The sequence below is a fragment of the Mustela nivalis genome (genome assembly GCF_964662115.1).
Source record: "Mustela nivalis genome assembly, chromosome: 18".
In the NCBI taxonomy this organism is placed as follows: Eukaryota; Metazoa; Chordata; class Mammalia; order Carnivora; family Mustelidae; genus Mustela; species Mustela nivalis.
Window position 1 is genome coordinate 47,666,552 of NC_139037.1, and position 20,260 is coordinate 47,686,811.

Genomic DNA, 20,260 nt, shown 5'->3' on the forward strand with positions numbered 1-20,260 from the left:
CTAGAAAACAACTGATGTGGACTTGGGAAGAGTCTCTCTGAGGAGGATTGGAGAAGCTTAGGAACCGCAGAGGGAAGAATTCAGGTTCACCAGGGAAGGTCACATAGCTACACTGCCGTCTTCATCACCCAAACAAAAAACAATAAACAAGTAGATCAAGAGCAAGTACAAGTAGTGGGTTGTTAAATACACATGAAAAAATTTTTGTGTTTTTTCTTAAATCAAAGTCTTTTTTTTTTTAAGATTTTATTTATTTATTTGACAGGCAGAGATCACAAGTAGGCAGAGAGGCAGACAGAAAGAGAGAGAGGAGGAAGCAGGCCCCCCATGGAGGAGAGAGCCTGATGTCGGGCTCGATCCCAGGACCCTGGGATCATGACCTGAGCCAAAGGCAAAGGCTTTAACCCACTGAGCCACCCAGGCACCCCTTAAATCAAAGTCTTAAGAGTGTTGTACAGTGGGCCCATTCATATGTACATTTTTATCTCCTACAATATAACATTTCATAACTCAAGCCTTTATATTTCTCATTAAGACTTATGCTACTCAAGGGTAGAGACAAAGCTGCAGAACAAAGGATTTCAATAAATGTTTTTAGCACATGTTAAATGTCCAACTGTCCTGACAATGGACAGCAGTGGAAACATACATAAAAAAGAGGGGACAAGGCTCTGTGAACTCTGAAACAACATCCTCCCCTTTCCCAAATGAGGTAAGGAAAAACACTGCCACAGGCTTATAACAGAAGTCTGAAAGAAGCCAGGCTTGCATTTCTTTCTCTTTTATGTCTTTTCTTCCTTTGTTTAAATATCCCTGAGATAATTTTTCAGTGTAAACTGAGGAGAAAGATGTGGCTGATGGTTATGCTAAGTGCATGAGAATGACTGACCACACTCCTGGATGAATTCTCAGATGCAGGATAAGGCTCCAGATAGGGTAAGTTTCCCGTCTGACTCCTCAGATGACAAATGATGTCCTGCAACAGAGAGTTTCTCATCGGGAAGGAAACTGAGGGGATTCTCTTTGGTATGAATGATCAGATTCTGAGTAAGAAGTTTCCTCAGTGGTTAGATTCAAGAAGTCTTTCCCCAACAGGAACTCTTGGAGGTTGACTGAGGACTTCCCGCTTGTGAAGGGTATTCCCACTTTGGTTACACGGACAGGGTTTCTCCCAGTATGAATCCTCTGATGCTGAGTGAGGGACGGAGCTGCGACTGAAGGCTTTTCCACACTCACTGCACTCATAGGGCTTCTCTCCGGTGTGGATAACGGAGTGTCGGATGAGACTGGTGCTCCAGCAGAAGGATTTCCCACACTCCAGGCATTCGTAGGGCTTCTCTCCACTGTGAATCCGCTGGTGCCTCATGAGCCCTGACCGGTGGTTGAAGGCCTTCCTGCACTCCATGCACTCATAGGGCTTCTCTCCAGCGTGGATGCTGATGTGTCGAATGAGGTCTTTCTTAGTGCTGAAGACTTTCCCACATTCTTTACACTCAAAAGGTTTTTCTCCAATGTGAGCCCTTTTGTGCAAGATAAAAGTGTAGCAGTACGTAAAGGCCTTTCCATACTCGTTGCACTCATAGGTCTTCTTCCCAGTGTGGATGATAGCATGTCGAATGAGGTTTGCCTTCTGGCAAAAGGCATTACCGCACTCCACACATTCATAGGCTTCTCTCCACTGTGAATCCGCTGGTGTCTTGTGAGGTATGACCGGCGGTTGAAGGCCTTCCCGCACTCCGTGCACTCATAGTGTTTCTCCTCCGTGTGGATGCTGAAGTGTCGGATGAGGTCTGATCGATTGCTAAAGGCTTTCCCACATTCCTTGCACTCGTAGGGTTTTTCTCCAGTGTGGGCCCTTTTGTGCAAGATGAAAGTAGAGCAGTGGGTGAAGGCCTTTCCACACTCACCGCACACATAGGGCTTCTCCCCAGTGTGACTCCGCTGGTGCTGCTTGAGGTGTGACCGGTGGCAGAAGGCCTTCTCACACTCGAGGCACTTGTATGGCTTCTCTTCCGTGTGGATGACATAGTGCTGAATGAGGTCCGTGTTGTCACAAAAGGCTTTCCCGCAGTCATTGCATTCAAAGGGTCTCACTCCAGTGTGAATCTGCTGGTGCCACGTGAGGTGAGACAGGCGGTTGAAGGCCCTCCCGCACTCCATGCACTCAAAGGGCTTCTCTCCTGTGTGGATGATGTGGTGCCGGAGGAAACCTGTCTTATCACGGAAGGCTTTCCCACATTCTTTGCACACAAAGGGCTTTTCTCCAGTGTGGCTCCTGTTATGCAAGACTAGATTGGAGTGGTGGGTGAAGGCCTTCTCACATTCACTGCACTTATAAGGCTTCTCTCCAGTGTGAATCCTCTGGTGCCTTGTGAGGTGTGACCTGCGGTTGAAGGCCTTCCCGCACTCTGCACACTCGTAGGGCCGCTCCCCTGTGTGGATCATGCGGTGCTGCAGGAGGTGTGTGCTCTTGCTGAAAGTTTTCCCACACTCGGTGCATGCATAGGGCTTTGCTTCAGTGGAAATCTGCTCATGTCGCACAAGAAAGCAATTCTTGGTAAACACTTTCCGTCATTCCTCACGCTGATAGGGACATTTCTCTTCATGAATCAAGGGATCTTTCAGTAGTCCCTGTGAGTCATAACCGTGGAGAATATGTCCTGCAGGGATCAGCTGCTGTACAGTCCTTGAGTGTAGACCATCATCTGTCCCTAAAACATCATGTTTAGGCTCCATGTTCCCAGGGAGCTTCTCCATTTGGGGGTCTATCCCTGGTTTCAACTGGCCTTCCAGCATTTCCGATGGCCAATCCTAACTCTTGCCTTGCCCCAACTGGGAGCCCCCCAGAGCCTGCTAAGCCTTTTGTTCCTGTGGCGAGACTTCCTCAGACAAGGCAAGGTGAGAAAGGGAAAGCTCTGGGGTCTCAGGTTTTGTGGTGTCACCTGAAAGGAATACAATATACAGACGGGCTTATCAGAGATGGCAACACAGAAAAACAAAATTGCCATGTCAGTGGGAATAAAGATGAAAACAATGGCTCTGTGCCTGCCATGTTTTCAAATCTCTAAAATCCAGTTTGCAATTTCTTTTCAGACCTTGAGTTCTTAAAACCTTTGAGCAGAAACCCAGAGGGGCAGAAGAGTTGGGGGACAGAGTGTCTGGCAACTAGGGACAAGAACACAGAGTAATGACACAGTGTGTGCTGGGTTTGCGCAAAGCAAGAATGCTCCAGATGGTCCAAGAGGCCAGCAGAAGGGAACCCAACGCAGCCTCCACGGCAGCTGGGAAGAGGCCGGTGAGGGTTTCCAGACGGGGAATGTGAGAAATTGCCATTTAGAGAAAACAGGAAAGCCATATCAGCCTTAGCTGATGGAATGAACAAAGGCTGAGTCTTCCAAGACTCAGGGAACCTGCAGGGCACCAGAGGATGGGGCTGGTAAGAGTGCAGCCCCTGACACGGGACTGGTATCCTCACAAGCAGAAACACAAGAGCTTTTGCGTCTTCTTAGCGCCACGTGAGACTCTTCTCTGCAAACCAGGAAGAGGGCCCTCACCAGACACCAGATCTTAAACTTCTGGCCTCCAGAACCATGGGAAATAAATGTTTCATCCTCCAGTCTGTGGTATTCTCGTTACAGCAATCCACACTGACCAGACTGTTGGTATGAGCACTGTACTCATTCTTGTCTGTGATGTTAACTGTATTATTTTTTTTTTAACTTTTTATTTTTTATAAACATATATTTTTATCCCCAGGGGTACAGGTCTGTGAATCACCAGGTTTACACACTTCACAGCACTCACCAAAGCACATACCCTCCCCAATGTCCATAATCCCACCCCCTTCTCCCAAACCCCCTCCCCCCAGCAACCCTCAGTTTGTTTTGTGAGATTAAGAGTCACTTATGGTTTGTCTCCCTCCCAATCCCATCTTGTTTCATTTATTCTTCTCCTACCCACTTAAGCCTCCATGTTGCATCACCACTTCCTCATATCAGGGAGATCATATGATAGTTGTCTTTCTCTGCTTGACTTATTTCGCTAAGCATGATACGCTCTAGTTCCATCCATGTTGTCGCAAATGGCAAGACTTCATTTCTTTTGATGGCTGCATAGTATTCCATTGTGTATATATACCACATCTTCTTGATCCATTCATCTGTGGATGGACATCTAGGTTCTTTCCATAGTTCGGCTATTGTGGACATTGCTGCTATAAACATTCGGGTGCATGTGCCCCTTTGGATCACTACATTTGTATCTTTAGGGTAAATACCCAATAGTGCAATTGCTGGGTCATAGGGCAGTTCTATTTTCAACATTCTGAGGAACCTCCATGCTGTTTTCCAGAGTGGCTGCACCAGCTTGCATTCCCACCAACAGTGTAGGAGGGTTCCCCTTTCTCCACATCCTCGCCAGCATCTGTCATTTCCTGACTTGTTGATTTTAGCCATTCTGACTGGTGTGAGGTGATATCTCATTGTGGTTTTGATTTGTATTTCCCTGATGCCGAGTGATATGGAGCACTTTTTCATGTGTCTGTTGGCCATCTGGATGTCTTCTTTGCAGAAATGTCTGTTCATGTCCTCTGCCCATTTCTTGATTGGATTATTTGTTCTTTGGGTGTTGAGTTTGCTAAGTTCTTTATAGATTCTGGACACTAGTCCTTTATCTGATATGTCGTTTGCAAATATCTTCTCCCATTCTGTCAGTTGTCTTTTGATTTTGTTAACTGTTTCCTTTGCTGTGCAAAAGCTTTTGATCTTGATGAAATCCCAATAGTTCATTTTTTCCCTTGCTTCCCTTGCCTTTTGCGTTGTTCCTAGGAAGATGTTGCTGCGGCAGAGGTCGAAGAGGTTGCTGCCTGTGTTCTCCTCAAGGATTTTGATGGATTACACCACACACAAAAATAGACTCAAAATGGATGAAGGACCTCAATGTGCGAAAGGAATCCATTAACTGTATTATTTTCAAAAAGAAATGAATGAGCAGACAACTTAATAACACATCAATTAATCACGGTCATTCATGAATCAGTGATTGTTGGGGTCACGCCCCCAAGATGGCGCCGGTCGCGCCCCTAAGATGGCGCCGGAGCAGTATGGACAACCTAAAAAACATCCGCCCTGGCCACACGTGACCTCGTGCTGGTCACATGAGCACCGTATGCCACCATTGCCTACGAGCCCCAGATACCTCCTGTTCACGTGAACACCTCTGTGATTGGCTGTTATGCCCTATATAAGGCAAGGGAACTTCCCCGCAGGGGAAGGAGAAAGAAGAGGAGAGGAGAAAGATCGACCAGGGAATAAACAAGAGCTTGTGCATCGACCTGTGTGTGTGTTGGTGTTGCGTCATCTCTGCAGGCAGGGAGAGCGCGAGAAGTGAAGACAATGTGTCATTAGCCAAGGTTTGGCTTGGTACAAATCAAAATTTATACCTGAGGTCCACGAAGCAAGGATTAAAGGTCACAGCAGCGTTATGGTTAAGATCATGGTCTCCAACCACAGAAACCCTAGGCCCAAGTCCCACAAAAACTCAGTATGAACTCCGTAGCACCTGGCACCTGAGGTCCACGAAGCAAGGATTAAAGGTCACAGCAGCGTTATGGTTAAGATCATGGTCTCCGGGACGCCTGGGTGGCTCAGTTGGTTAAGCAGCTGCCTTCGGCTCAGGTCATGATCCCAGCGTCCTGGGATCGAGTCCCACATCGGGCTCCTTGCTCCACGGGGAGCCTGCTTCTCCCTCTGACTCTGCCTTCCACTCTGTCTGCCTGTGCTCGCTCTCGCTCGCGCTCTCTCTCTGACAAATAAATAAATAAAATCTTTAAAAAAAAAAAAAAAAAAAAAAGATCATGGTCTCCAACCACAGAAACCCTAGGCCCAAGTCCCACAAAAACTCAGTATGAGCTCCGTAGCACCTGGCAAGGCACTCACATTTCATAAGCTCTCCCTTTGTCTCCTAAAAAGTAAAGCCAGAAATAAAGACTGTGCTGTAGGACTCTGTGAGGATGAAGTGAAATCCTGCATTCGCCATGTTCATATATGAACCACATTCAGTAGGATACCAGATACTGCGCAAAACATGGCTACAAGTCAGCTCTAAATTTTTATTATGGGTTAGTCAAATAATATGCATCTGGGACCTAATTAGCAAGCACATAAACTGGCAGTGTCAGTTTGACCTGGAAGAGTACTGAAGAATAGAAACAGTGGTCCATGAGATGCCTGCCGAGCCAACATTAAAGTCACCAAAAGAAGAGAAGGGAGGTCCTGGGAGATTAGCCGGGGAGACCGCAGGAGGATCAGATGCTCACAACACAATCTAGAAGGCTGCTGAATTATGAATTCACAAGCACAGAGGTTCAGAGTGTTGGCTGAACGCTTGGTGCAAATCCTGCCTGTACTAAGTGAGCTGATATTGGACAAATTACTTAGCTGTTCCCATCTCAAATCCCTCGTCTGAAAAACTGAGCGTCTCTCAGTTTCTGCCTCACAGACTATCCTGAAGGTTAAATGAGAAAATGCCTATAAAGTGGTCAGCACACTGCCAGCCACTGGGGGATCGTTCAGGAAATTGCAGGCCATTACCCATCATCACTATGGCTGCTGCTGTATTTGAAAATTAGGAGCAAAGCAGTGACCGTATAAGGAACATTTTTAGTGCTGTGGTACAGAGGAACCCCCTCACAGGGCCTCAAAGCACAAAGAGAACATTGTCACCACTTTCACAGGTGAATGGTGGGAATGTGAAAGGGTTCGGCCTCTCCAGAACTGCCTGGCATTTTCCAATAAAGCCAACCTGAACTAGAAACATACTGGTATGTGTTCCTAACAGAAATTAGTGCTTATCTACACCAAGACGCCTAACAAGAATATTCTCAGCAGCATTAAGCTGAAAACAAGAGGAATGCCCGCCAAGAGGGGAATGGATGAACGACTGGCAGTTTTTCACACAATGAGATGTCACACTAGACCAAGAGTGAACAAACTCCGACTGTACGCAACCATATGAAAAGATTCTCAGAGATGTAATGAAGGTCAAGAGGAGACAGACACAAAGACACCATGCAGTGGGGTTCCAAGTCAACACAAATTCATGCTAATGGTCTCAAAAGGGATTACCTAGCAGAAGGGGCTACTGAAGGCATGAGACCCTGACGAGGTGCTGGAAATGTTGTACAGTAGTTCCTTCATCTGTGGGGGATTTGTTTCAAGACCCCAGTGGGTCCCTGAATTTGTGGGTAGGACCAACCCTATATATACTATTTTTTTCATATATATATATATATATATATATATATATATATATATATAATGTATAAATACACATTTAAAATAAAGTTTAATTTATAAATTTGGCACATAAGAGATTAACAAAAGAGATTAACAAAAGTAAGTAATAATAAAACAGAACAATTAAAACAAATACTGTAATAAAAGTTACACAAACATGGTCTCTCACTCAAAATATTTTATTATACGACACTCTCCCTTCTTGTGATGCTGTGAGATGATAAAATGCCTATACGAAGAGATGAAGTGAGGTGAATAACATAGGCATGTGACACAGTATTAGGCTACTGGTGACCTTCTAATGACACATCAGAAGAACAATCCTCTGCTTCTGGACCGTAACTGACCGCAAGTAACTGAAACTGCAGAAAGCAAAGCCACAGACCACGGTAGACACTAAATATTAACACAGGTTGTGGTTATGAGTTTATACACACACGATGATTCATCAAGCAGACCTCTTAAGATTTTTGCACAAGAAGAGACCATAAGTGTAGACATCTCTTGCAAGAATGAGGCAACTTGGGGCGCCTGGGTGGCTCAGTTGTTAAGTGTCTGCCTTTGGCTCAGGTCACAATCCTGGAGTCCCAGGATCGGGCTCGATGTCAGGATCCTTGTTCAGTGGGGAGTCTGCTTCTCCCTTTCCCCCTGCCCGTGCTCTTTCTCTCTCTCTCAAATAAATAAATAAAATCTTGGGACACCTGGGTGGCTCGGTCAGTTGAATGCCTGCCTTTGGCTCAGGTCATGATCCCAAGGTCCTGGGATCGAGTCCCACATTGGGTTCCTCATTCAGAGAGGAGCCTGCTTCTCCCTCTGCCCACCAATCTTCCTGCTTGTTCTCTCTCTCTCTGGAAAACAAATAAATAAAATCTAAAAGTAAATAAATAAATAAAATCTTAAAAAAAAAAAAAAAAAGAGACAACTTTTCCAAGAAGATGGGTTATGTAGGGAAACAGAGTTGATACCAGTGTGAAGACACTGGAGAGTTATAGGCCTTTTTCATTTACTTTCGTTTTCTGTGACACAACCAAGTGTATTTTTCTGCTGAGTAGAGAACAGGTAAAGTTACAGAAGAGGCAGAAAAGCAGCGAAGAAGCCAATTCCCTGACGAGGTGTGCTCTGGCCTCTCATGCGGGTCCTTTGCCATGGTCGGGGGAAAGGCCTCCTCTGGGGGGTGGGAAGGGAAGTCACACACAGGAGAGATTCAGATCAAAGTGTAACGGTTGGCGATCAAGCAACGCAAGAACAAAGACTATTTTCGACATGAAAATATGCGAAGACATCAGTGGCTGAGGGGTGTGGTGATGGTCTGGAACAAGCCATCCGTGGCTGGGGGAACCAGTGGGGAAGGCGGGGCGGATGAGAGGCACACAAGAGATGCGGGGAGACCAGCTCTCACCCAGGCAAAAGTTGAAAACCTGGACGCAGGAGTGTCGGAATGGGTCTCGGGGAGGAGGGGGGAGGGGAGCCATTCATGGGAAATGGACAGGATGTGTGACCATAGGGGCTGGTGGCGGTGAGGTGCTGAGGAGTTATCTGAAGTCATAGTCGGCCTTCTGACATGCATGGGAGGTGGGAGGAGCAATAGAATCAGAATCCTGAGGGGCGCCTGGGTGGCTCAGTGGGTTAAGCCGCTGCCTTCAGCTCAGGTCATGATCTTGGGGTCCTAGGATAGAGTCCCACATCGGGCTCTCTGCTCAGCAGGGAGCCTGCTTCCTCCTCTCTCTCTGCCTGCCTCTCTGCCTACTTGTGATCTCTCTCTGTCAAATAAATAAATAAAAATCTTTAAAAAAAGAAAAAAAAAAAAAGAATCCTGAGCTCCCTCTTAGGCATGTTGGGCACGAACTGTCTTTTCCACACTCACAGATGTGAGACTGGTGACGAGCGTGAAGACTTGGAACACCTTCCAAGGGGCCAAACAGACACATACTCGGGATGAAAGCCCAAGGGACCACCAGAGGCGAGAGCGCTGGGCTCTGCAGAGGCGCCAGTCACCACACCAGATGTCCCCAGGGCCTCAGCAACCCAGGTCTGCAAAACGGAAGCTGAACATTAGCTGGAAGGTTAAGCAGACAGAAGGGGTGCAAGGACTTGGAGCAAGGGAGTGTCTGAGTGTCTGACTGGCACCAGGAGGATGGGTGGATGGAGAAGGCGAGAAAGGGTGGAATACAGGGTAGAGCTTGCTTCCTGGTGATGTAGAAGGAAGTCTGAGGTACTATCATTACTAATGAGGGTTAATATTATGACGTGAATAACACCAACAGCTCACTTTTGCTGAGCCATTCGCTCACCGTGGGTCAGGGCCAGCGTGAGCCAGTTTCACACACAATCTGGTGCGTTCTCAGACAACCCACTGACTCAGGAAGAGACTGAGTGCCGCAGACTACACCCACTGAACCATTTGTTCTCTCCTTGGACACACAGCTCAAACTCATTTTCCAGCCCCAGGTGCTTAAGTGGGGCCAGATGTCTTGTTGATGTAATGTGAGGAGAAACAGTGTGACTGGAGATGGGTATGACAGCTTCCTTTCTTCTCCCGTTTCCCCTCTGCCACCTGGAAGATGCCAGAACAACGTGCAAGTCTCATGATGGCAGGAGGTACCAGAATCCCTGAATAACTGCGTGGCACACAGCTCCACGCTGACTCCACGGTCGCTGGTAAGAAAAAGACTTTCATGTGCTGAGCCACCAAGATTCTGGACTATGCCTGTTAGAGCGGCTCTATTTACACTGGCTGAGCTTATGCATAAAGGCACAGTGAGACCATGCACCCACCCCAGGGCCACAAGGCTGCTATGGGTCCCAAGCAGCAAGGGCTAAGAGCCCGAACTTATAACTTAGCAGGCCCTGCACTTCCACAGGAGCACTGGGGATTGTGATAGGGCTGGAAAGGGTGGGCAGAAGGACCACAGGTTAAAAGGCTCATGGATCCTAAGCCTCTAGAGAGGCCACAACAATCTTCCACAGATTCCAGAGGCAGTAATCACTGTGCTGTCTGCAAGCTGCTATGACCCTGACCGGGTCCGCTACTGGCACCTACCTGGGCAGGAGTTAGGGGAGAGGCCTCTCTTCGATGTCCGTAACTCTGGGCTGTCATCCAAGGTGTAGATCAGCTCTGGTTTGGGCAAAGGACAGCCTGTTCAAAGAGACAGAAAAAGGTTGTGGAAATTGTGGTGAGAGGAAAGAAACCCTCAATCTAGATGGGGACTTCAGAATTTAGAGAAGCCTCATAATGAAGCTGCTCGCATCCATCCAAACAAAATATGACCTGGAAACCAACGCATAAAACATCATTATGGTGCCCCAAAGACTGCAGACATCAGTGCTGGCTCCAGCGACAGCACCAAATCCCTTTAATCTCCAGCCTGTAGAATCCCAGCACTGTTTGGACCTATCTCCTGAAGGCGCTTCCTAATTAACACAGTCAGGGGACTCAGCCTCCCTGTGCCTCAGCCATACCTGGTGACCCTGAATGACACCATGGACTAATTTACACAAAACCTCTGGGGTGAAGCCTAGCCATCAGATTGTAAACACTCCCCAAGTGATGGCACCCCACCTGGTAGGTTAAAAAACCCTGGTTTCCACCGTTTCACAAATGGCATCCCTGATTATCGACAGTCTGAGGTAGGCAGAGGGGCTGGGTACTCTGAGTAAAGAGAAGGATTTATTCCAGACAGGAAGACTGGAAGACAAAAACAGGAACAAGGACAATAAATAGGAAACAGTGACAAACATGGTAAATATTAATCCCATTACATCAACATTACTTAGAACATCAATGTTTTTCTAAATTCTCCATTATAAGACACAGATTGTCAGAGTGGATCAAAAAACAAGACCCGGGAGTACCTGGGTGGCACAGTTAAGTGTCTGACTGTTGGTTTCAGCTCAGGTCATGATCTCAGGGTTATGAGATTAAGCCCCGTGTCAGGTTCCATGCGCTCAGTGCAGACTCTGCTTGAAGTTCTCTCTCCGTCTCTCTCTGCCCTTCCCACTCGTTTTTTCCCTCTCTCTAAAATAAATGAATAAATCTTTCTCTCTCTTTTTTTTTTTTTTTTTAAGATTTTATATATTTGACAGAGAGAGAGAGACAACAGAGAGGGAACAGAAACATGGGGAGCGGGAGGGGGAGAAGGAGACTTCCCAAAGAGCAGGGAGCCCAAAGAGGGGCTTGATCTCAGGACCCTGGGATCATGACCTGAGCTGAAGGCAGACGCTTAACAACTGAGCCAGCCAGACACCCCAATAAATGAATAAATCTTAAAAACAAAGACAAAAACAAAACAAAACCCAACTATAGATTGTCTATAAGAAACCCACTATAGCGACGCCTGGGTGGCTCAGTTCGTTAAGCAGCTGCCTTCGGCTCAGGTCAGGATCCCAGCGTCCTGGGATTGAGTCCCACATCAGGCTCCTTGCTCCTCAGGGAGCCTGCTTCTCCCTCTGACTCTGCCTGCCACTCTGTCTGCCTGTGCTCGCTCTTGCTGTCTCTCTCTGACAAATAAATAAATAAAATCTTAAAAAAAAAACAACCCACTGTAAATATAAAGACACAAACATGTTGAAAATAAATGAATGTAGAAAAATACACTAATATGTTAATAAAATATGCTAATGCTAATCAAAAGAAAGCAAGCATATCTATGTTAATTTCAGACAGAAAAGACTTCAAAGCAAGGAAAGTTACCAGGGATAAAGAAGGCATTACATAATGACAAATAGTTAATTTGCAAAGAAGACAGAAAAGTCCTTAATCCGTATGTGTCTGGCAACACAGTGTCAAACTACACGAGGCAAAAATTGATAGAATGGCAAGAAGAAATAGATGAATCCACCATCAAAGTTGGAGATCACACTATTCCTCTAGGAGCAATGTACAGATCCGAAAGGCAGAAAGCTAGTAATGACATAGGTGAACTCAACAATACTATCAATTAACTGGCTATAACTGACATCTGCAGATTACATCCAAAAACAGATACACATTCTTCTCAAACTCACATGGAACATTCCCATGATAGATTATATTCTGGGCCATAAAAACACACTTTAATAAATTTTTAAAAGAACAGAAATCATTAAAAAAGGGGGAAAAATATCAGGAGGCAAAAAACAAAGCTTAAATAGAAATGAGCGAACACATGATTTGAAATTAAACATTAATGATTGAGAGAAAGGAAAAAAAAGGAATAGAAACCATAAAATATCTGCCCTTAGACCATAGAGTAATTAACTAGAAATTAATAACAGAAATATAATTGGAAAATCACCAAATATTAAAGATTAAACAACACACTTTTAAATAACATAGGGGTCTAAGAAGCCATCTCAAGAAAGTAAAAAATATTTTGAACTAAATGGAAACAAAAATATGGGGCACCTGTCTAGCTCAGTTGGAAGAGCATGTGACTCTTAATCCTGGGGTCACAAGTTTGAGTCCCACACTGGGTGTACAGGTTACTAAAAATGAATAAATAAATAATCTTTAAACAAACTAAAAAACCAAAAATAAAACCTAGTGAAATTTGTGGGATGGAGCAAAGCAATGCTTCGCAGGAAATTTATAATAGGATACATATTTTTTTAAAAGAAAGATCTGAAGTTAGTTATATAAATTTCCACCTTAGGCAACTAGAAGAATAAATTAAATGCAAAATAAACACTACAAAAAAAAAAAAGAATTAGAGCAGGAATCAATGAAAGCAGAAAATAGAAAAAAATCAACAAAACCAAAATTTGGCTCTCTAAAAAGATCAATAAAATTGATAACCTTCTAGCCAGGCTAACAAAGAAAAAATAAGAAAAGATGCAAATTACTAGTATCAGAAATAGAAGAGAGGGTATGCCTGGATGGCTCAAATGGTTAAGCATCTGCCTTCAGCTCAGGTCATGATCCCAGGGTCCTGGGACTGAGCCCCGCATGGAGCTCAATGCTCAGCTGGGAGCCTGCTTCTCCCTCTTCCACTCCCCCTGCATGTCCTCCTTCTCTCACTGTCTCTCTCTCTGCGTCAGATAAATAAAATCTTAAAAATATAAATTAAATTAAATTAAATTAAATTAAATATCATTTACATTAGTACTCCCTAAATGAAATACTTAGGTATAAATCTAACAAAATATATATAGAATCTATATGAGGAAAGCTACAAAACTCCACTTAACAAAATCAAAGAATAAATGGAATATTTCACGTTCATGGATAGGAAGACTCAATATTGCCAAGATCAATATTGCCAAGATCAGTTCCTCCAAATTTGATCTGTAGAGTTAATGCAATACCAGTCAAAACCCCAGCAAGTCATTTTGTGGATATTAACAAACTGATTCTCAAGTGTATATGGAGAAACAAAAGACCCTGGTCTCCTATGCACTAGAGTGAAAAGGAAACAGTAAACACTCCTGTGGGGCCAGCAACCTGAGTCCAAGAAGGCTAAAGCAGTGAGAGGGGGAGGGGGATGTGAGCAGGAGAAGTCAATCCTCAAGAAAGGGGGGTGGGGGAGAGGCAGACTTAGTAATGCTAGACGCCATTTCATGAACCACCAAGAACAAAAAATTTGCACACGGTAATTTAGTCAAAGAGAGACACATGCATAAATATAAAATATCATCTATTCCGGCCAACATTTCACAAAAGAAACCAAAAAACGCAGAGGAGAGCTTTTCACAATGAAGATGTGTCTTTTAAAGTGAAGAGATTAAGCTTTATGAGAGACTTGCTGCAGTGGCCCTATTTTCCTTATTTGCCAAGGATGGCATGTGAAAAGAAACAGAATCAGCATATAAAAAGGAGTAGAGACAGGAACAAGGGGCCTCACATGGCAAGGACTGGTGCAAAATAGCCGTGGCAGAAAAAAGTCACGGTAAAAAGACAAAGGCACAAGCAGACCCACAGAGAGAAGCCAGGACAAAAGCCCCCAAAACAGGGATTAATTGTGTTTCTCTAAGTTCCTGTATCAGTCCCTCAAGGGGCCCAGATGGAATTCCTGCCTTTAGGCTTTGTGAGACAACCCCATTTCCTCCCAACACACCTTTCTCCTTTGGCTGTGACCAAAAGTAAACTATGTTTCTTGCTTAACTCTCCCTGAGACACAGGAGAGCAGGCAGGAAGAGAGGAGTCTAGAAAATGACTGAAATGGAGAGGACGGGAGGGCTCTAGAGACCTTTCCAAGCAGCCAGGCCTGGAGCCAGAGAGCAGAGTGAAGGAGGTGACAGGTCTCCCACATCACAGAATTAGGGAGGCCTTACCCAGAGAGACCAGGAGCCCACACGTCTCCAGCATCACTTCCTGGTACAGGGTCCTGTGGACTGGGTCCAGCTGCCCTCACTCCTCCCGGGTAAAAGTCACGGCCACATCATCGACGGTCACAGGTATCTGAAAAGTCAAACAGAGGCAGTGGTTGGTCTTGGGACTGCTGGGGCTGTTGGGACTGCTGATGGGAATCACAGCCCATTTCTCTCGATGGAAAGGAAACAGAGTGACCAAACACCCCCTGAGGTCTGAGCTCTGTGCGGGACTCAAGGGAGCAGAGATGTTGTTTTGCCCTGATTACAGCAGCATGAGAGACAGCGCCTCCTGCGTGGGAGCCAGTGGAGAACGGCATGAGGTCAGGACCTTCCCACGTGGACTGTGAGGCACGGAATGGTAAGACGCCACAGGAATGGGACGCCACAGGAATGGGAGAGAGTAACAAAGATAATGAAAACAGCACCAATAACAATTACAGCAAGAGCAGCCCAGACTCACCGATCTTCACTGCGCGCCTGACTCATGCCGATGGGCTTCCTGTCCTGCTAATGTGAACGTCCCCAGCTCTGAAGCCATAATCCTGAGGTTTGAATCCCAAGTCTTAGAATCAACACTTGCCTGCATGTGAACTTAGGAGCCTCACGTCATTTCTCTGAGCCTCAATTTCTGGATCAATACAGTAATTCTCACCCAGCAGTAAAAGTATGAGAATTAAAGAAAAAATCTTTGTAAAAGAAACACTGGGGTGTCTAGCCACAGCCTGTGAAGTCAGTATCATTATCACGTTCCTGCCAGACAGGGCCCTGAGGTCCAGGGGGCTTCAGTAGTTCATCCACAGTTTACATGTGGTATGAGGAGAGGCAGGCTCTGAACTGAGGTCCCTCTGGTCCCTCCGGTCTAGCGTCTAATGGCATAATACTGACACTCCTCCATTAGTAAAGGAGTCAATGAAGATGTGAGGAACTTCAAAAAAATTTCCCAGCCACATTCGTTTCAGCCATCATTGAACATAATTCTGCGGACACGGGCAGAGGAGCAGCTCATCATCACCCACCTCACAGGACGATCACCTAAGGTGGTGGCACCTGCTTGGGAAGTGGCAGGGCCTGGATCGGGTCCCGCTGCCTTCTGCTCCTCAGAGACTACCAAGGAGAATCCACAGTGAGTCACTGTTTCTTTTTCCTACATGAGTCTTCCCCTCACCCTCTAGCTTTGGCAACTATGAAGGAACTTAAACCCCCCACCCCAACCACCTGAGTCTCAACAGCACATATTGCTGAGGAGAAAATACTTCAGGCCCAGAAAATAGAAGTTACTGAGGACAATGTGGGCTTTGGCCATGAGAAGAGCCTTCGATCTCTCTCAGTGTCTGTCACGGGTGAGAGTATGATGGAACATCCAGCACATGACCCACAGTCTGGCCCTCCCAGGGTTATGGTTATGTCTCAGCAGACGGAGATAGAGGGGCCATGGAAATCACACCGGTACTCTGGCAACGCCTTAAACAACTAATCTACCCTTTTTGTCCACACATTTCCACCTGCTAAAATGCCATATCCCCAAGTCATGCCCAAGGCCTGTACGGAAGCCTGCTTGGCTTACAAAGTTGACTTCAGGTGTCACCTCCAGGTATCCCTGTCTGTTTTTTGTAGAGAAAAGAGTAAAAATGCAGGCTGGGGTGCTCAATACACTGGTTGTTTCTGCTACTAAAGAGCTGCAGTGAGTTGGGGCACTAAACCTCTGAGCCTCAAGGTGTTCTTGTGCAAAAGAGAGATAACAATACAACTCAACTCAGAGGAGCCGAGGATTAAGTGAGGTGATAGGTTATGACTGTCAGCCCACAGCAAGAACAAGTGGAGGTCAGCTATCACGCTTCTCCTGTTACTGGTCTCACTTTGCTCCCACTACATCCTAGACAAATTCAACCACCACACTTGTTTAATTTTGCCAGGCTCCCTACACAACAATGCCGGATGATGGCAAGCAGGGAAGGGCCCATTTCGGCTGAACTGCTATGAACATTCTCTCCAAGCAAGTGACATCTGAGCAGAGACCAGAGGATGTGAGAGGGAGGCCCTGAAACGTCACAGGGGGAGTATCCCAAGCAAAGGCCAGTGCAGGGACAAAGGCTGGTGGTGAAGAACCCAGCATGGTCAGGCTGGTACAGCCCGAAAGGCCAGAGGAGGTCGGCGGGGGCACGGGTAGGCCCCTGCAGGTCATGGCAGCGGGCAGGATTAGTAAGCCAGGGCGCCAGCACTTCTCATCCTTCGTGCCCAGACTGAGCACCGCCCGAGATCCGCCACAGACGCAGCACTACGGATCAAGGGACACGCCAGCCACTTGCTGTCAACAAACGACAAGGAGAAATGAAATCGAAGGGCATCCTTGGCCTGCAGGCGCCCAGGAGCCGCCGCAGCAGAGGAGCAGCAATGCTAAGAGCATCGTCCACTCACCCACATTGGGTCCGTCCACGCAGCCGCCATCATGGGGCCCTGTGCACAGAGCAGGGCCCGTGGGGCAGCGGCCGAGGGGTTGCCACCTTTTCGCTGCGCAGTGCGGGGTGACCTCGACTGACTGTCGCACTCCGAGCCTCAGTTTCCCCAGTGTGAAACGCGCCCCAGGCCCTCAGCGTCGCGCCGGGGCTGCAGAGAGACAGCCCCGCGCCCCGCAGGCGCTCACGTGACACCCCGTTACGGAGGACGAGGGACGGGTGTCAGGCTCATACAAAGACACGAGGATGGACCTACGGTCCACACCACCGTCTCCGCTCTGGCCTCAGAAAGGTGCCCTGCCTTTCCAAGTCACTGTTCAAAGCCCCACAGCCCGGGTAAGACCAGCCCAGCGCAGGCGGATGACATCCTCCTCATGGAACCGGGAGCCCCGCCCCGCCGGAGCGGGCCGCAGGAAATGCCCCTGTCCTGGGCAGTCATTGGTCCAGTGCCCGCGCGACACGCGGAGCACAGCCTTCTGGGTAATGTGGTTTTTTCCTTTGCTGACAGTAGCGGTGGGGCAGTTTCCGAGCGTGTCTTCTCCGGAAGAGTCGCCTCAGACCCGCTTATCAGAGTGGGATCTAGGGGCGGGGGCGAGGCCATCCCTGTCCCGCCCGGGGAAGGTGAGGCTCGGCGGCGGGGACCTCCCCCCGCGATTAGAACGCGTGGTCACCAGGCCTTTGGGTCGGCTGGTGACTTCCCCCGTGCGCCTTACCTCCGGAGATGCCTCTGGACGGAAGACGGATGCTCGAGAGGTGACGGCACCGGCGGGGCCAGGACGCCGGAAGCCCCCTCCCACGCGGCCCCCTCTGAGGGTCCTCCTGTGGGCCAGCGCCACGCGCTGCGGCGCCTTGACGCGCGGATCGGGCCCGGGAGCCGGAGGGGCGGCGTGTGAGCCCCGGAGCTGGGGAGGCCGCCCGTGACCCCAGGCTGGAGCCCGGCGCTGTGGAGTGTCTGTCCCACGCGGCACCTCGCCCTGCTTCTGAGCGCGGGCGGAGGGGTTGTGCGCGGACGCGGAGTGAGGGAGTGGTCGGCCGCCGCCGCCGCCTCGAGTCTCCGCCAGGGCGAGAATAGGTGGAGACGAGAACGGACCGGGGCGAAGCCAGAGCCAGTCCGTCGCTGAGGAGGTACAGACGAGAAACCGACAGTCACGTTAGCGGTTCGAACAACCCTTCAAGACCGTATCTCAGATGTTTTAGAGGTCACTGTCGGTTACTTCTTTGGGGTCCCCCCCCATATCTCGGGCAAAGGTGAGAGAATGAAATGCAGCTTCCAACCAATCGAGCGCACGCACACCTACAGAAGTGGAAACGGTGCGCGTTTGACCCTACTGTCCTGTCACAGTTACTAAACACATCACGAAGGAGTAGGACTCGCTTTCTTTTCTCCCCGGGTGTATGAATGGGAATCACAACACGCATATTTCTTGTAAGTACTTGTATTTATTCACTTAAAAAAAAAAAAGAATTAGTAGTGCTCTCGTGTAAATGAATACAGGGAGAGAAAAGAAATCTTCCTAAAGAATTCCAAGTGATACGCAGACACTTTATTTCAGGTGGTGGAGCTTGACTCCCTCGAGTTGGCTGGATTGGTGACTGAGTATGCAAAGAGAAAAATGGTAACTCGACAGCAGAGGAAACTGGCAGACACCACCCTTACCGCCTGATGGAGACTAACATCATTAGTAATGTCATGTTCACACCAGGTATGAGCACACGGCAACAAAACTGTTCTGGGATGTCCTTTCCCAAAACCCCCAACTTCACTCATCAAAAAAAAAAAAAAAAAAAGAGAGAGAGAGAGAGAGAGAGAAAAGAAAAAGATAAGATAAATGCAAATTGAGTAACATTGTATAAGATACCTGATGAATCCTCATCAAAAGTGTTTGGATTATGAAAAACAAGGATAACAGAACAACCGTTAGAGATAAGAGAAAACTAAACAGATAAAATGATTAAATGCAACTTGATGGCCTGGAATGGGATACTGCAACACAAGGACGATAGTGGGGAAAAAATTTAGTAAAATCCAAATCGTTTGTAAGGTAAACAGTATTGTATCAATGTTAATTTCTTTGCTTTGATGAATGTACTACGTATCTATGAAATAGTAACATGAGGTGAAAGTGTGTGGAAGTTACATGGGAACTCTATATTTGCCACATTACACTAAATCTAAAATTGTTTAAAAATAAAAAAATGTAAAAAGAGCAAGGAGGGACGTCTAGCTTGACAAGATGAGTAGTTATGTGGACTCATTCCCTTGTGAAACTGGTGAAGAAGGTCATGAAACAAGCAAACAAAACGAACAAAATTTAATGTCTGTGGAAATGTTCCTAAGTATATACAACAAATGAACATTTATTCAAGATGACCTATAATTCTGTAAAAACAGTGGAAGTCTTTGGTATTTGAACTGAAGGACTTTCATTTTCCTTCAACATTCCCATCAGTGAGAGAGAAAATCCACTGTGCGGTGGTGCAGATGAGAGCACAGGGGTCCATCACTCCCAACTCCCAGTGGGAGAGTTACCTTCCCAGGAGGGGCAGAAGGTCTGCGTTGTTCATCCTGCTCCCAGCTAATTGTTGCTAAGGTTAAATTCCTGGCCAGTGTGGTCCCAGAGTTCTCTCTCCACCCACTCAGCACCTCTGGGTTGGAGACCCACCTTGGGCATGATGCTGGTTCCATGAGAACAAGAGAGATTCTATAAGGAATGGAAGGAAGAGCTGACTGGAGCTGACATCTCTTAAGAGGGTGATTCCCCCCAAGTGACACAGGCTGAACATGAAGCAGATTGATTACAGAATAGTAGTAGGCTATCATTTTCACCCCAGCTGAGAGGAAGTATTTCCATACTAGGAGAGAGCATCTGGAAAGACTTGAAGCTACTTTCTTTCTTCAGCTCCCAAAATGAGGGTGTCAGAAGTGAGCCATTGTCACCACTCCCAGGTCAAGAGCGCTGGCTCAGTTATTTTGCTTGGGGGAGGCAGAGAACCTGGGACGACAAACTTGGGAGTACCTTGCCTAGGGAAGAGCAAATATCAAACATGGTAGGAACCCAAGGAGCTTGAATATTTTTGGTTCAGGCTGTGGAGCAATTTTCCCCAGAACTTTGCTGAAAGCAATGTAATTCTGGAACTCTCTCCTCAAAACCCAGGAATGGTATCTTTAGTTCTCTGTAGGCGGAAAAACTCACCAACTCCCAAATCCTCTCTGACCAGGAATGC

General features: G+C 47.1%; 1 protein-coding gene and 2 long non-coding RNA genes across 8 annotated transcripts in view; 1 reads left to right on the forward strand and 2 right to left on the reverse strand.

Annotated features, from left to right (window-relative positions):
• Nucleotides 1-201: 201 nt before the first annotated feature.
• LOC309852624 (uncharacterized protein) lies at nt 202-2,869 on the reverse strand. Its single transcript, XM_082709678.1, has one exon. It carries the CDS (start codon nt 2,443-2,445, stop codon nt 1,363-1,365), a length of 1,083 nt encoding a protein of 360 aa, XP_082565804.1. The 5' UTR covers nt 2,446-2,869; the 3' UTR covers nt 202-1,362.
• A 46-nt stretch (nt 2,870-2,915) lies between these two features.
• On the reverse strand, nt 2,916-17,395 carry LOC309852654. 3 transcript variants are annotated; one of them, XR_014305309.1, is made up of 5 exons: nt 16,998-17,386; nt 15,043-15,124; nt 14,544-14,670; nt 10,336-10,431; nt 8,116-8,143 (listed from the first exon to the last, which is right to left on the reverse strand). It is a non-coding gene; the product is annotated as an uncharacterized lncRNA (long non-coding RNA). The 3 variants fall into 3 exon arrangements; XR_014305307.1 differs by lacking the exons at nt 8,116-8,143; nt 15,043-15,124 and adding an exon at nt 2,916-2,942 and having other exon boundaries at nt 16,998-17,395; XR_014305308.1 differs by lacking the exon at nt 15,043-15,124 and having other exon boundaries at nt 16,998-17,395.
• Nucleotides 17,396-17,511: 116 nt separating this feature from the next.
• LOC309852652 overlaps nt 17,512-20,260 on the forward strand; it is a 46,900-nt gene continuing 44,151 nt past the window's right edge. Inside the window, exons 1-2 of one of the 4 annotated variants that reach the window (XR_014305302.1) lie at nt 17,512-18,461; nt 18,589-18,738. This is a non-coding gene — a long non-coding RNA (uncharacterized lncRNA). Of the gene's footprint in view, nt 18,462-18,588; nt 19,269-20,260 lie in introns of those variants that run through there. The other 3 variants (XR_014305303.1, XR_014305304.1, XR_014305305.1) reach the window with 3 other exon arrangements.